Genomic DNA, 15,903 nt, shown 5'->3' with positions numbered 1-15,903 from the left:
ACAGCCCCTGCCCAGCCTTTTCTGCAGTGCTCACTTGTCAGCTTTGACCATGCTCCCCAGAGTGGGATTTCTCCTCTGTTTATAATGAGGAACAGGACGTTCAGGTTTTTCCATGTGTTGCCACCAAAACCAATATTACAGCCAGACTCAGCAGCAATGATGGCAGCACACAATAATAACCATCCCACATGCGATTTAGATTAACTGCTCTTCTGTTTAGTTCATATAATGCCTCAACAGCATGATCTGATTTGCTGTTTTCACATAATCCATCATTAATTCTTTGAGTTACAAAATGACATTTTTTAGTAGCAGATGGAGGGAAATGGGCTCCCCTACATTCAGAAGGGAGCTTCGCTTTCTCCAACTGCAGTTATGTCTCTTTATTTATCTGACTTTCATTTTAAATGTGGTTTCCTTTTACAAGTATGAGGGTTTTGGGGAGCGGTAATGCTTCTATTAGAGGTGTTGTCTTTAAGGCTGCCTTTTAGCATAGGTGGAACTAAGTAGTAATCACTGGCCACAGACCTCCAGCTCTGATTGTAAGGGAGGAGAGGAGTGGGTGTTTCGGCAGCATGCACAGATTGCCTCCTCCTCCATCTGAGGAAGATGCTGTTTTGGCTGCCAGAGGAAGCTTTTGGGCTTGTAGAGGACAGCTGTGGCACCCACATGGCTCTCATCAGTAGTGGCAGCAACAGGAATAGGAGCCATAATCTCAGTGCTCTCCTACCTCTGGCAATGCAGGAGAGCAAGTAGGAGCAGCTCTATGGAGAGTCAGAATTGTTTCCAGAGCTTGGAAAAAGAGGAGAAAGGCAGGAGAAGTAGAGAGTAGTGTGGACTGAAGGCTGTCTCCTTCCTGCCCTTTCCATGCACAACTGGTGCAGAGGCCCTGCACCCACTCTTCCCCAACCTATCAGTCCTTTGCTAATTGTGTTCCCCTGCCTAAAACATTTTGGTCCTTGCCTGCTCTCCTCCCCTTTTCTCCTCACAGCCTGTTGGAATCTTCCCTGTCTCCCTTGTGAACCTTGCTGAATTGCCATTGCTGAATTGCATTTTGCCACCCCCTGAATGAGAACAAATTAAACTACTTTATCTCGATCATTTGTGCAGCAAAATGCAATTTGCTTGTGTTGCTGCAGGTCCTTGAGCCAACTCTGTTCTGGACACTTTTATCACTTTGCAGTCTAATCTGCTGAATATCTCAGATCCTCTTGCATTGAAAGAAAAAGTAGTTTTAAGATTTTTTTTTTTAAAACCAGCTGTGGTGTATTTATGCATGCACAAACCCACAGTGATATTCATGTACTCATATATGTATGTATGTACCTGTGTAATAAATAAAAAATACATATCACACTTTGAAAGTCCACACCTAACTTGCTAATGTCAGCTACAGTTGATGGACAGCCAAGTCAGACTCTTTTTATAGTCCATTTCTAAAATGAAACCATAAATTTTAAACCCAGGCTTCATCATTGCAGAGAAAAAAGCTTTTCCAGCCTATTGATGAAATATAACATTTGATAGGATTTATGAGGCCCAGATTCAGGAGGATAATTTGCAGAGCACTTAAAGCTCCTTTTTCCTGCCCTTTGCCTTCCCTCCTCTCAAATACACATACCAAAAAAAGCCATTAGTAATGAAAAATTATTAAGGAAGATTTTTCTTGATTCCATACAAATGTCAATTTGTGAGAGAGAAAGAGGAAGAAAACAGTTGCAGGAGCTCTTACAGTAAAGGGGTCTGAGTAGAGCCAGGCTGATTATATGAGGGGAATACTGGCTTTTACTGATAAATACACCATGTGATTATTTGCTGTAATACAGTCATTTGTAATGTGTCTTGTGTGTGTGTGTGTGTATGATTTTTAATAGTACCGGATGGAATTTATTTTTTTATCACATTGAGATATTCACAAACCAGCCACATAAAGTTAAAAATAAAACTGATACCCAGCTTCTTGGTATCTTGATAAAGTTTCCTTCTGGCTTGTATTACCAGAGTGATAATTTCAGAGGAAAAACATCTTCTGTAACTTGTGATCACAGTATCTGTCAAATGGTAGGAAATGAAGAAAACTGCCAGACAGTGTCAGATTTATTAACAGCTCTAAGAAAACCAAAATTAATGCATTTTCTCTTCTTTGATGGGTTGAAATGTCCATGTGCTGTACTTATCTTAATGGACAAGTGAAGGAAGTAGCACTCATCAATTAAGTCTCTCATTAAACTGACTACAGCTTAATCTGGAGCACATGCAGGAGTACTACATTCGTACCAGGCTGTACCCTCAAAGGTGTTGTGGTTGTTGTTAAGGAGTGCTCATCCTGCAGATGCCAGGAGCAACCTGCTGGACCAGGGAGAATGCGGTCCTATAGGGCATGGAGGGGGACAGCCATGGAAACAGGGAGCTGCTGGCCTGACTTCCATTGGAAACCTGTATTTCCGCATGTTGATAACCAGCCTTCAACCATTTGGGTTCAAACTGCCTCTGTAGGAGGTGTGCTGAAGCTGGATTTTTATGGAATCAGATAACAGCTGGGTTTTCTGGGGGGGTGGGGGGTGTAGCTGGAAAGAGAAGATGACAAGGGGTTGTTTTGTCTGTGCAAAAAGTAAAAAGCAGCAGCATATATTCTTCCAACAAGAATCTATAGTCTTTCCATATGCTGGAATGGGGTCTTTATATTTTGGAAGGGAACACAGCCTAGTCTTATACCAGACTGTGGCTTTTGCCACCCCTTGAACAGTGACAGTTTGACTAAGTTATAAGATTTAGAGTCCTTCCCACACACATGATAGAAACTTGGCTGCTAACTTCACCAAAAGTACTTGTCCTGAGCTGCCAGAGCCAATACATGTTTTTCCAGTAGCAGGTTCTGGCTTCAGGGACCAGATAGACTCCTGTTGCAGGAATGATGAGGTAAACAGGGTGTTCAGTGATGATCAGTGTTCCCAAGCCCTAACACCCCACCTTCTAAGGAGGAAAAGGGTGAGCTGCTTTGTATGCCCTAAAAATGCCATGGAGAGGCAGGACAAGAATCAGAACTGAGGAGAGGCTGGAGCAGCTAGGATAAGGAGAATAAAAGGGAGTGCTGGGCCAGGCCATAGTTGTGGACAATTTGTGGATGCTTCAAAGCAGAGAGAAGTGTACCAGTACTGCAGGTTTGATGCTCTGTTAGTGTGTCACACATGAGCATCTCATTTCAACCAGTGCCAAAAGGAAGAGGTGCTGTTGGATGTCCCGTGCCACCCGCAGCACCATCCTCACTGGCAGCTGCTTTGGGAAGTGATTCTGGGAGATGGGTCTCAAGGAGTGCTGGAAGGAGACATGCTGACCTAGGTGCATCAGGGGAGGTGTTTCTGTACTACAGCTGCCTGTGCTACAGAGATCTGCTTTTATGGAAAGCCAATAATGGGTGGAGGAAATTGGCATCCTTGGCTGAAAGATAAGGAAGGGAAAGACTTCTAAGCGTCAGGATGAGAACAGAGAATTGAGGCAACAAGACAAAAACCAATGGGAAAGGATTGGTAAGGTGTGTCTCTAAACATGGCAGTTAAAGCATATGAGAATCATTCTGTAGAGGAAGAGTGGAGCCTGAACCAGAACACTTGCTACAGCATTTCTGGGACTCCCAGCCAAACAGAGAGATAGGTTTGATCTTCCTTTCCCAGGCAGGGTATGCCAAAAAATGGTTCTGTATAGTTTGAAGATTCCATTACTTCATTTTTTCCATTTTAATTTAACATTTTTCAAAGCAGTTACTAGAAAGGAGTAGGGATTACCTTCAGTCTTAAACAACTCTGTTCTCCAAGTGGAAAAACAGAAGTAATTTCCTATCAGAAGTGCAGTGGAGTTGCCGCTGTAAGAAGGAGCTAGAAAAACAATGTACAAGTGTATGTCCAGGAGCTTCCACTGCCTGCATAATGCAAAGCCATAAAGTTACACTGCTAACTTGAGGCCTCTGAGTTCAGAAAAAACTTCTCCAAAATGCAGTTTGGCTTATAGAGTTCACTTTGTTTATATAGAGCTTGTGATGAAAGTGGGTTGAAGGAATGTGTGCTCCCCAGTCTGTGAATGCAAACTAAACAACAGTGGTCCCAGGACCCAGCTGCACCGAGGGAAGTGCCCAACGGGGGAGGCTGCTGGAAAGGTAGATAGGGTGGCCTTGGAGGCAGCAGAACTTTGCAAAAATCCATCTACCACTTCAGCATCTGTCAGGGTTTTTGTTGAGCAATAACCACAAGCTAAATTTGCCGTATATAATTCCTGAGAGAAGCCAGTAACTGATGTTTTGATTTTCTAGTGTGTTCCTGTGAAACTGCTCCAGTCTCAGTTGTAGTTTGGAAATACTGCCCTATCAGAGAACCAAAATGGATTTACCTTCAGGGTTGTCCCCATGGTAAGATTGTCATAAAATTTTTAGCCCCATGCACTATTACAGTGTAGAAAATATAACTAGGCCTGTTCCTTTTGCACATCTGTTAAACATTTCACGTGTCATTTTAGTAGCTATTCTGAGTAAGTGAACTTAAGATCATGGCTCTGGAGTTAGGATGCTCTGAAGAGTGCGTGTGGATTATACCCCTCTGCAAGAAGCCCCGTGTGTTATAAGAGTCACTCGAGCACGCTCAGCAGTGCTTTCATTTTGCTGTGCCTTGCACTCACAGCTAGCAAAATCAGCTAGGAAAAATTTCACTGGTTGTCTCTGCTTTTCTTTAACTTGTAGTTGCAACATTAAATGCTTTCTGTATAAGGCTTACACGCTTCACCTTGCATGTGCCAGTGGCTTAATAAGAGCATCTGCTGTCTTTCTGTAGCAAATCTGATGATTTTTCTGTGCACGTATATTTGGTTGTACATATAAATAGAATCCAGGCGCTGTTCGATGCATACGAAAGTGAACGTCAGATTGAAATGGTAACATATGAGGTTTTCTGCAGCTCCATTTATGAAGTATCAAGCTAAAAACAAAGCTGTGAAGTAGCCAGAAAACTTTTTATTTCTGCAGCCAAAAGCATATGCATGTACAGCCTAACCTGATTAGGTCTCCGGTATGTTCTTAGAATGGTCAGTATTTCATGTGTTGTATCGCTGTCTGCGAGCTGTTTTTTCATTATGGTTGGGCTTTCACGCAGCAGAAAGTAGGAAAGCACTGCTCCAGATGTCTGGCTCCTTTCACCGACTTTGTTGCTGTCTACAGCAAAATTTGAGTTTTAACTCTACAGAGCAAATTCCCTTTGAATCTTTGGATACCCTTAAACAGTATAGTACTGGAGTATGTGTAAATGTCTACAAAGTGCAGTGATTGGAGTGGCTGGTTTAAGAGGAGCTATAAAATGGTTCCAGCTGGAGTGCATTCTTGAGGTAAGCTCAAAATGCACTCCAAATTGTCAGCACACTACTCAGAAAAAACACAAGAAACAAATCATCTTTAGTGTGCTTTACTTCCCTTAATGCACATAAGGATAGTGTAAATGGAAGCTGGTCAATTTTCAACAGTTTGTGTAAAATTGTCCCTAGGTTTTGCTTCTGTACTTCAGCCTTTGTGCATAAATGCATCACACAGGGTTGTAAGTATACCTGTGTGTATTTCTGTGGTCATAATGCCGTCTATATTTCAATAAGTATTGTGTATCTGTCCATTAATATTTATATGGAATGGAGAGCTTTGGTTCTTGCAATTTTTAATAAACATTGATGGTGTTACTAGTTTATACAGAGCATTCAATATGCTCCATCAAAATGGCAGCTCTAATTAGGTTCCTTGAATTAGCTAATGGATTTTGAGAAAGATAGCTTACAAAGCTCTTACAGCTGTCCAAGATATTCCTGCCATGGCAGAAAGACAAAAGGCCGCTGGAAACTACAGATTTGAAAGCGTTAGAAATGCGGCTGACAGTTAAAAAAGATAAATTACATTTGCATTTTTTTTCCTGTAAAAGTCCTAACACTGAATTAATGTTATCCTTGTAGTGACCATTTATAAAAACACCCCCAAAAAGCCAACTTTATAGTAAGGATGCATTTTGGTTCTGAGAGCTGCACTTTTCCCTGGTGCTTTGCACATGATGTGAATTCTTTTTTCGTTTTTAAAATGTAAGCTAGATCTGTCACAGAATTACAGACACAGAGAACTTTTTTTTTAGTTAATGCTGAGTTGTCTACCTCCTCTCTAGCTAGGCCAGGTATTAAAAAAGCAAACCACATAGAGGATTAGTTGCTGCCACTCTGCCAGTGGCATAAATTGGCACGTATGTAACAAAGAGCAGATGATACAGTCTCTAGTGTGAAACTTGGAGAAGTAATTTCTGAGAGAAATGGATAGTTACTCTGGGCTTTGAAATTTTCTACAAAATATGTTTTAGAACAAGGGCAGCGGCATCTACTGTGAGGTAATTCTTAGATCCTCAATTCTTCTCTCACAAGGGAGTGCAGAAATGAAGACTTCACTGAATAGTCACCTTCTCTCCCTCTTGCTTTTGCTTTGTGTGTGGTAAAGAGAATTCCTGAGGGACTCCTGAATGGCTAATTCATTGGAAGTTTGTAAAGTAGTTATTATTTCGGCTTTAGTGATAAGTTTAATAAACGGTAGTGCAAAAAGCAATAGCCTGTAAGTGAAAAAAATCTAGCTGCCAGTTCCAGGCAGGTGTGATAGTCTTTAAGAAATAGAGTTACATTTCTACCCTGGAGTTTAGCATTCAGCATTTGCTTTGTTGGATTGTTAAAGCTGCTGTAAATGGAGTTTGGAGGGCTGAAAATCTGCTCTGTGTTGATGTGACCTATCTATTGTAAATATGCCAGCTGCTTTACATCAGTAAAGTAAAATACCCCCTCCCAAGCTGTGTTGCAATACAAAGTGCCAAAAAAGGCAATTTAAGTACTTTGCCGCGTAAATCCAGATGAAATTACCTTGGAGAGAAGGCCTTCAATTATGCCTCACACGTGACTTCTGCATGATGGATAAAAGGCATAATTGATATCATCTTTAGTGAAGAAACCAGAAACTGTTGCATTGTCTAGAGGCTACTGAAAATACCAGGAAAATCTGTTTTTCATTATTTTCATTGTGTATTGTTTATAGAGAGTTTGGTTGTTGTCAGCAGCCGAGTCCCTAATCTCCCTGCTTTCCTAGCCCTTCAGAGACAAGTGCACATCTCACATCAACAAGACAGCAGTAAACTGGTCCCATGCCAGAAACAGACATTGCCATTAACCAGCCCGAACTGGATAGGCATCTTTTTTTTATTATTAGTTAAGATCTGGTGATTGCCTTCTTTGATGAGGCACAATACATTGAACAGAGAAAAGAAAAAAATGACCTTTCTTTGAAATAAAGATGACAATCAGGCTACAAACAAGAAAATGTCTGCCTTTTTCTCTTTCCTTTCTACTTGATTGCAAATAATGTGTTTCTGTTAGAGTAGCATATACCATATCTGCTTACAGCAAAGTTAAACCTCTGTGTGCCAATTTTGTTTCCATAAAACAACAAATTAGGCTATACCTCCCATTATTCCTGGCCAGCTGTAGTCAACTATAAGTTATAAAGGAAAGTAATGGAGATGAGAAATGGCTGGTTTGAAAAGATGATGCTCATTTGAATGTCTAGGCCGTCTGCCATGACAAACAGGAAAAGGTGTTGTATGTCATGTGAAGGGAGGGAAACATAAAAGGTTGCCTTGTGTCAAGCCACTGAGAGATATTTTATAAACAGTTTGGAAAAACTGAAAGTGATACAAATCTGTTGGTCTCAATCTTCAAATGGTTCTTTTGAGGCTTCTGTAAACATATTGTGAGCTATTTGGGGAAAGAAAAGGTTAATGACATTGCTAATTCATATCATGCAAGGTTCTCTTTCCTTCTTTCTTACTAATGAGTCTGTAGGAACCTGAGAATATCATCTTCTCTCTTTCCACTAAGCTCCTAATGTCAAGAGGTCAGTAGTGATGTTACAGGGTCAATAGGACTCAATTTACGTCCAGACAAATGGTAGTCATGTGCTGCCCTAGGAGGCTTTGACCTTTCGGACAGACGTGGTTGTACTGCTTTTGTTTGCCTAAAGAACTGAAAGGTGACAGCTTATGTCCCACTGAAGCACAGTTATGAGTTTTTAAAGTATTATAAAACAGGTTAAAATTTTGGGACTTTAATATACAGATTCAACTAAGTATAAATGGCTTCTTCAGTGTAATTTGTTTCTCTGTGGTTTGTGTATGATTCTTTATATAAATTTATGCATCTAGAGAGAAACACATCCATCTAATGCTTCTCACTTCAGTCCATCTATGCAGACCTTCTCAGACAGTCCTGCCTAAATGGAACAGGGCTCAAAGTCTACCTAACAGTCACTTTGCACAAGAGTCCAAATCAAGTGTCCTTGTAGAGCCCCTCTCCATTGAGAAGAACAGTGGTTGCGTATACATCAATTATGTTCCCGCCCAGAGCAAGAAAGCAGGTGCTGTGGAGACCAATAAAGCCTTATGCATGGTTCCAGTTCTTAGAAAGATGTCATTCTTAGCTTGGCTCCTCAGTGTGGGGTATGTGTAGCCAAAACCCAGGCTGGCTTTGGCTGAGAATCAAAGGTTATTCCTGAACCTGCAAGGCAACATCACTGATGTCACCAAGGCATTTCTGACAAGTCTTCCCTTGGAATACCTTTTCCTTACTCAAGTGCATATGAAAACAGCAAATGTTCATTTCTTTCTAAAATCTCTTTCTCTTGGTGATTACAAAGATGAAAGCTGAATTACAGTAGAAATATGTTCTTACCATTGATTTTATTTTTATCACTTCCCACCATTCTTTTTATTCCTTCTTACTATTGAGGCTGCAAAAATATCTTCATAAGAAATGTAATACTTCAGGGTAGAAATGCAAGGGTTGGAACTGAAAGAGAAAGTTACTGAAATATCTATTTGTTATAACTTCAAAATGGAAGTTTTATCCTAAGTGAAAGATACTCTTACATTCTCTGTTGGATACCCTTATACTGAGTAGCTTTGTAGACCACTGTGTTCCTTTCAGTATGTAAAATTAGTTTTGTTTTTTAGCAGATCGTGAATAGAAGATTGTCCATTCTCTAGAGTCTGTGAATCACATTTTGTCTTGGATTTGTTTGTTAATGGAAAATCCTCTAAAAGAATAGTTTTACTTTTTCTTTTTTGTCTTCTTCATTTGCTTGTTTTGTTTTATTTTAACTTGGAAGCACCAGTTGTTTGCTTAGGGGACTGACAGTCAGTTGGGTGAAATCAGTGTTTGAAAGAGGTGGCTGGCAAAAAAGCCCTGTGCAATATTAATGTGTTTAGGAAAACCACTGGAAACAAAATGGGTTTTGCCTCTTTAAATGTATATTTATATATAGCTTTAAGTGGTTCATCTTACTTTGTATGTGCAACACTTGTTTTTAATTTTGTGTTATCAAGAAAGCTGCAGTAAGAAGTCACTAATTTAAAAAATGTCATTTGAACTTGAATGATGGAAATCCAGATTGGCAACGCAGAGGAAGTACACAGAGGAGATTTCACTGTGCAAAACCTGAGCCATACGTATTAAATACTGATTATGGTGTTTCAATTTTTTGGAAAAAAACCCTAGTCTATCATATTGAATATATAATATTATTGCTATGGTGCTTGTTCATCTCTCCAGAGATGATGGGGTGAAATTTCACAGTCGTATTTTACATAATGTCAGAGAGCTTGAAGCTCAGTCTCTGCTACGTTGTGGTTTCCTTTTGTCTTGGGCTGTCTGTTCCAGCTGTGTTGGTTGAGAGGCTGTTTCAAAGGCGATCCCTTTGCACTCACAGTGAGCAAGGTGAGCTCTTGTGCTGCTTCTGACAGGTGCAGCACAGGGAGGGGAGGGTGATTTCTGGCCACTGTTTATCCAGTTGGTGGTACATCCCCAGCAGTTGGACTAGAACGATGGTATTGGTTCCAACAACAGCACAGACTTGTTTTTCTCCTTCTCCCAAGCCAGAAGAAGTCCTTATCCTCCCAATAAGGACTGTATTTAACAAAACTACTAAATGACTGTCAGGAATGTGCTTTTTCCTCTTTTGAGTGTTCACATACATTTGTTGGGGTTTTTTTCTATTACAAAAAAAACCCCAGCCTTGCAGTGTGTGCAGTTTTTTGGAAGAACTGTTGAACTTCTCTTGAGTTTGTTTATGGCTTGGGATTTTGAACATGTTTTTTACTATTGTTTGAAATCAGCACCTGGGTCTTCACAACTCTTTTTGGAGTTTCTCAGAGATTTATTCCTACACACAGACATTATTTTGAACTTTCCAGTGTCAGCTGCTTCTGAATCAGTCTCCTTACATGTAGCACAATTTCAGGAAATCATACTGAAAACAACTGGGAAATGCTGAGTGAACAGTTCTCTCACAGTCTTGTGACACAGAGAAGTCAGTGAGTACATCAAATTTCAGATCTGGGAGCATGTGATGGTGGAGGGAGTGGTAGAAGTGTGGTTGCATGGATCTCTGAAGAACGTGTAGCATGGCTCCAGAGCCATGTCAGGGAAGCCAAGTGTGCACAAAATTGTACATATGATGAGGACTGTAATATTTATATCTCCTCAAGGAGAGAGCACTGCATTAAATGTAAAGCTACTGTAAAAGAATCTGTCTGCTGTACTTACCAGCCTTGCTGAAAAGCTTCAGTAAGTGTCCTTAATATAAGCTGACTTTGATTGGAGTGATGTTTTTCTATTTCTTCTGTAAGCTCAGGTTCTTTTTCAGTATAAATAGTCATGCATCTGAAACATTTGAACTGGTATTCATCTGCTGTTTCCCTGTCTGAGAACCGCTATCTGATCAAACCAATATTTTTTAATTATGTATTTATAGGCAGATGGGAGAATAGTTTACAGTCAATGTATGATCTTCTCTGCAAATCTTGGAATATTGTGTTGGGTTTTTTTTTAATATTGCCTTATCAGTTTCTTTTTTTTATTACTGATGACTTCATTCTGTTTGAATTCAATGCTTCAGTTTCTTTGGGGTAAACTAATAGATTATGTATGCGATATTTGCACAGTGCTGATTGAATTCATCTGGTGAGTTTGAATGTGGTTCATATATTCACATAATTGTCAGGAGCCAAGTTGAAATTCAGAACTGTTTCATGAGCATTGCACAGGGCATCATATTTATCTCACTTTACTCAGGAGTGGGTAAAACTTCCATGGTAAGTTAGAATGCAGCTCTTTCAAAAGCCAATGTCTTTTACATTATAAACTGGTGGAGAAAAAAAAATTGTGAAGCTTTAACTGTATCCTGAAAATATTAAGTGGATGTACTGAGAAGCCCTCTTCCTACCTGTTCCCTTCACTTTTCTAACAAATTCTGAACTTACTGGCCATTTTTGACCAGACTTGACTGGTCACTTGATGTTCAAGAGATACTGGAACACAAAGTTACACTAAGTGCAAATAAGCAGCCTCCTAGAGAGGCCTTGTTAAATGCTCTTCTGGGCAGGAACACTGCAGTGAGAACCATTTTCAGACACAAGAGAACCCACAGGAGAGAAGCGCAGGAAATCAGACTTCACGGAGCTGCTTGCTTCCACAGAGATTACGCTTGTGTTTTCACACTAATCCAGATGGATAACTTTCCATGTGCTGCTATCTTTCATTCAAATATTCCTACTCATTCTCATGGTTTGTAGTTTAATACTGCGTGGCAGAGGTTTGCCAAAGCAAAATCTGTCAGGCCCTGTCTTGTAATATATATAATCAGCTTGAACTCTGCAGCAGCACTTCAACTCACTGGCTCAAAGGGTTTGAGCAGAAGGAAGTTCACCTACAGGAGATCTACAGTCAGTGGAGCACAATATATCAATCTCAGATTTAATTTTAAATGGGGGGAGGCATCCCCAATGTGTGTGGTATTTTCAGATTGCCCCTTCAGCCAAAGCACCTGCTGGTAAAAAGTGGGTTAGACCACTATGGGTGCTATACAGTTTGTGGAGAGCTGCAGTGAGCCAGATCGGCTGGAATCAAACTAGACCTTTTGCCTGTTTCTCTCTTAGTGTGTTTTCTTCTTAGCTGCTTTGGGCAACATTGCTGGCAAAGCAACAGGGACAATACTTGGAGCCTTATCTGTGTGTTAGCAGCCCTCATTACACACTTTATCTGTACTCACAAGTAATGTCAGGGGATTTCATAGGTTTTGTACTGCTCGTGAGCTATGGACCAAGCTCCGCTGTTCTAAGTGATAGACCCCATTAGCTAGACCTCAGTTTCAGTGTTTTGAATCTGGAAATGAGTCTCCACAATTTGACAAGATTTCATGCAAGGAACAGAGGCATTTATCTGTGGAAGGAACAAAGGTGAAGAGGGAATATACTTTTTTCCCCCCTCAGTAGTCCACAGAGTTTGTGCAAGCTTTCTGCTCTGTCTTGGCAGATCATGAGAAAAAATTCATGCGCTCTGGAAGATTTCAGTTAGTCAGCCAGAGAAGCCTGAAACCTCTGGGACTTTTTAGAGTGGATGGATAACTTGGGCTTCAGGAAAGGAAGTAATTTGATTTTTCATGGAAACATATTGATGCTGCAAGTAACCATTTCCAATCCTAACTGCATATTCAGTTGCATTTGCAGCCTACATGGAATTTCTAATTGGTAGTTAATTTCCAACCAGTCTAGATTGCTGATACATACTAGAAACTAAGTATTATTGAACTGATGGGTTTATGTCCAATATTTTGTGTGTGCTGCCCAAATTCAGTTTTCTATGCAAATCCTATAAAGGGCTTCCCTAGATTCTGGCATACTCATAGTGGAGAGTGACGTAGCAGGATGCTCCACCAAGTCTGTGCTCATGTGAACAAATCTCTGTCTCTGAGGCAGAGTTAAGGTTGTAGATTAAGAGAATATATGGTGATGTGCTGCAATAACAATGGTCTGAGTTTAGGAGCAGCCACAAATTAATTGTATAATTAATAATTCCCTGTGAGTGCCAGTAAATGCTACTTAGCCATACAGTCACTACTCACCCCAGTGCTGACTACAGCAGGGCTGGAAATAGCTGCAGGAAGCTTTTAATTTATTAATTTTAAATATGACCAGTTTTTTGAATTCTTAGTCATTTTCAGGATTTTATTTAATGCTTCCTGGTTATAGCTTGAGCTTCCACAGTTGTACAAGCTGTAAGGTTTTGGAAAGCTCACTAGGATCAAAACCCACAGAAATGTATGTGTTTAACTTGGTAAACTAAGCAACTCCACTGGATTTACCAGAGCAGTTTGCAGCATATGCAGTTCTGCATACAAGTGAGTCTTTGTGGATTACTAAGTGAATTACTGTTTAATTACCATTTTAAAAAGATGGTGTCAAGATTTAATAGTGTGCTTTCCCATCTCTCTTGCCTGCCCTGGATTTTCATGGTTGATGTTTGAGTTCTTTGTATACTTGGGAGGTAGTTTGGGTTTTTTTATGAGGAAAAACTTTTCTGTGTTTCTATGTGAATAATAGTTTATTCTTTATCTAGAACATGTGTAATTTTAGGGAAATTCCACATTTAGCATGGGAACAAAGGAAAACATTTTTTGGCAGCTTATCATCATCATCATCATTATTAGTAAAATATGATGGTCATTTATAGCTGCTCACAGGAATGTTAAAAGTTTTCTTGTGCTCCCCCATCTGTCTGCATCCATCTGTTGTCTCTTGTCTTGTACTGGAATTGCTAAGTTCTTTGGACAGGGATGGCCTTTTGTAAAAAGAGAGATCAAGTTTACAATTAGCAGCTTTGTCAAAACAATAAAGCAAAAGTAAGGCTAATATGGGCCAGTGGGAACTATGCAAATCAGGAAAATCAAACACAATCCCTTTGTCTCAGGTCTGGCAATTCTCTGTGTACCTGTTGTCAGATATGTGTGTTCATAGGAGTTTCATTTAGCTTTTTTTTTCCCCTCAGTGGCTGCACAGGTGGTGGGAATGCTGATCGCATCCAGAGGCTGCGGAAGGAGTACCACCAGGCCCGGCGGGAGGGCTTGCCTTTCTTTGAGGATGACGAGGGAAGGATGCAGCTGTCTGACTACGACCAGCGCTGGGTAGGTCCACGGTGGGATCCAAAGTGCTTCTGCAACATTCAGAGTTAGCAGAAGGTGCTGTTTGTGTTTTCCAGAAATCCTGTATCAGTGGAACATAAATTTAGGGAATTCATAGAAATGGAGAAATCCCTAAAGCCAGCCCACAAAAGAAAATATTAATGATGAGAACTTGGCTAAAACAGTCTGTTCACTGTATTTGCTTTAGACCCAGGTTTCCTCCATTAAACTGAAGACAGAGAGACACTGCCAAACATTGTCATGTGTGGTAGCATCAAGGCTTTTCAGATGGATTTATGGTACTCTGGCTGTTCATCCAGTGATTCTCTGGATTAACAAGACCAGTAGAAGATCAGACTCTCATTGTGCTTAGCTGCAAAGTGAGAGGGAGGAAATAGAGGCATGTCTGTCCTACCCTTCCTTCTGCACATGGGACAGTAGCAATCTGGCCACGTTACAGCCTGGGTAATTTTTATAAAGTGAAAAATGAAATAATTTTCTCCCCTGCATCTAATTTCTTAAAATATTCTATGAAAACCAAAGAGCTGTTACAGGCATGGTGTATTCCCTGTTTTACATCTAGGACTTAACACTACACAGAAACATACTATCTACCCCACTACTGAAGAGTAACCTATAACCTGTAGAAGAACCAGAGATTGAATTAACAGTGCCAGATTTTTAAATGTGTTAAATAATTGCAACAGCCATAGTCTATGCATGCTCAAGAGCTCTTCCTGAGCAAGTTTTGAACTTGGACTCTGTCTCTTTTGAAGTAATTATAATCAACCAGCATTCAAAAATGTAGCTTTGATAAAATGCAATTTATGCTAAATTCAAAATTTTTGTTTAAAAAAAGACAGAATATGTAAAAAACTTAAGAATCTATAAATGTCTGAAGTTTGAACTAACATTAGTTTTAATGTCCCCAAACTATTGATGTGAATGCTGAAGTGAAATTTGCAATGACTGCAGCTATAGTACAAAAAATCCTATGCAAGAGTAGACTTTATTGAAATCACAGAGAGATGCAGAGTTTAAAGGGGTGTTTTTACAGAAATTATCATATATATTTGTTTATTAACTCCAAAATTGTTGTTGTATATACTGTTCTGATTCAATTATCAAAAGTGTCATCTTCACCAAAATAATTCTTTCCTTAAAGCAGTTAACTTTAATCCACTGCCTTAAATTTTGTGACCCAAATGTGTGAGTCAATGCCACCTGCCATTCTTCTTCTGAGTTACTTTTGTAAACTAAAATAAGAATATGTATCAAATGTGTCTTCCCGTTCAAATTCTATGTTGTGATAAGTGTCCTGACAGGCCTCAGACTGAGTCAGTGCAACCTCTTCAGCAGCCTGGGGATTTTTACTTCTTATCTGAAACTGATAAAGCTTTATTAATGTTCAGATGAGGCTGAGATTTATGATCCAGTGTAGTTTCACAAGATTCACAAAGGTTTCTTCTAGGTAATCCTCTATAAGCCTTTCCTGTTGGGTGTAATGCCCAGAGATTACTGATTTCCAAAGCTTTGCTTTTCCCGTGAGACATGTTGTTCTTAATCAAAGCACCTGAAAGAGTGCTTAAAGTACCTCAATCTTGAAATGGTTTCACCAGGATTGTTGCTTTTTGTCCTTCCAGCGCATAATTTTTGTAAACAGTTTTGTTGTGCGGAATGGCAGTCTGCTCAAAAATCAGAGTTTACCTTGAAGTCTTTAGTACTCTGAAGTTTGTTGCTGCAACAGTTCTTCTTGTTGAAGTAGTTTATAAACTTCAAAGGCTTCTGGTCTCTTCATTGCAACAATATCACCCATTGATCCATCCAGCCCTGCTTTCATAGGCACTGTC

At 39.9% G+C, this 15,903-nt stretch overlaps 1 protein-coding gene across 1 annotated transcript in view; it reads left to right on the top strand.

Annotated features, from left to right (window-relative positions):
* PARD3B (par-3 family cell polarity regulator beta) overlaps positions 1-15,903 on the top strand; it is a 392,350-nt gene that overhangs the window by 327,407 nt on the left and 49,040 nt on the right. Inside the window, exon 21 of the mRNA XM_015635105.3 lies at positions 13,921-14,056. Within this exon, the coding sequence (XP_015490591.1) occupies positions 13,921-14,056 (136 nt within the window). The remainder of the gene's footprint in view (positions 1-13,920; positions 14,057-15,903) is intronic.

This window comes from Parus major, chromosome 7, assembly GCF_001522545.3.
Source record: "Parus major isolate Abel chromosome 7, Parus_major1.1, whole genome shotgun sequence".
Classification (NCBI taxonomy): Eukaryota; Metazoa; Chordata; class Aves; order Passeriformes; family Paridae; genus Parus; species Parus major.
Note: the sequence above shows the minus strand (reverse complement) of the source record. Positions and strands in the feature narration are given on the sequence as shown.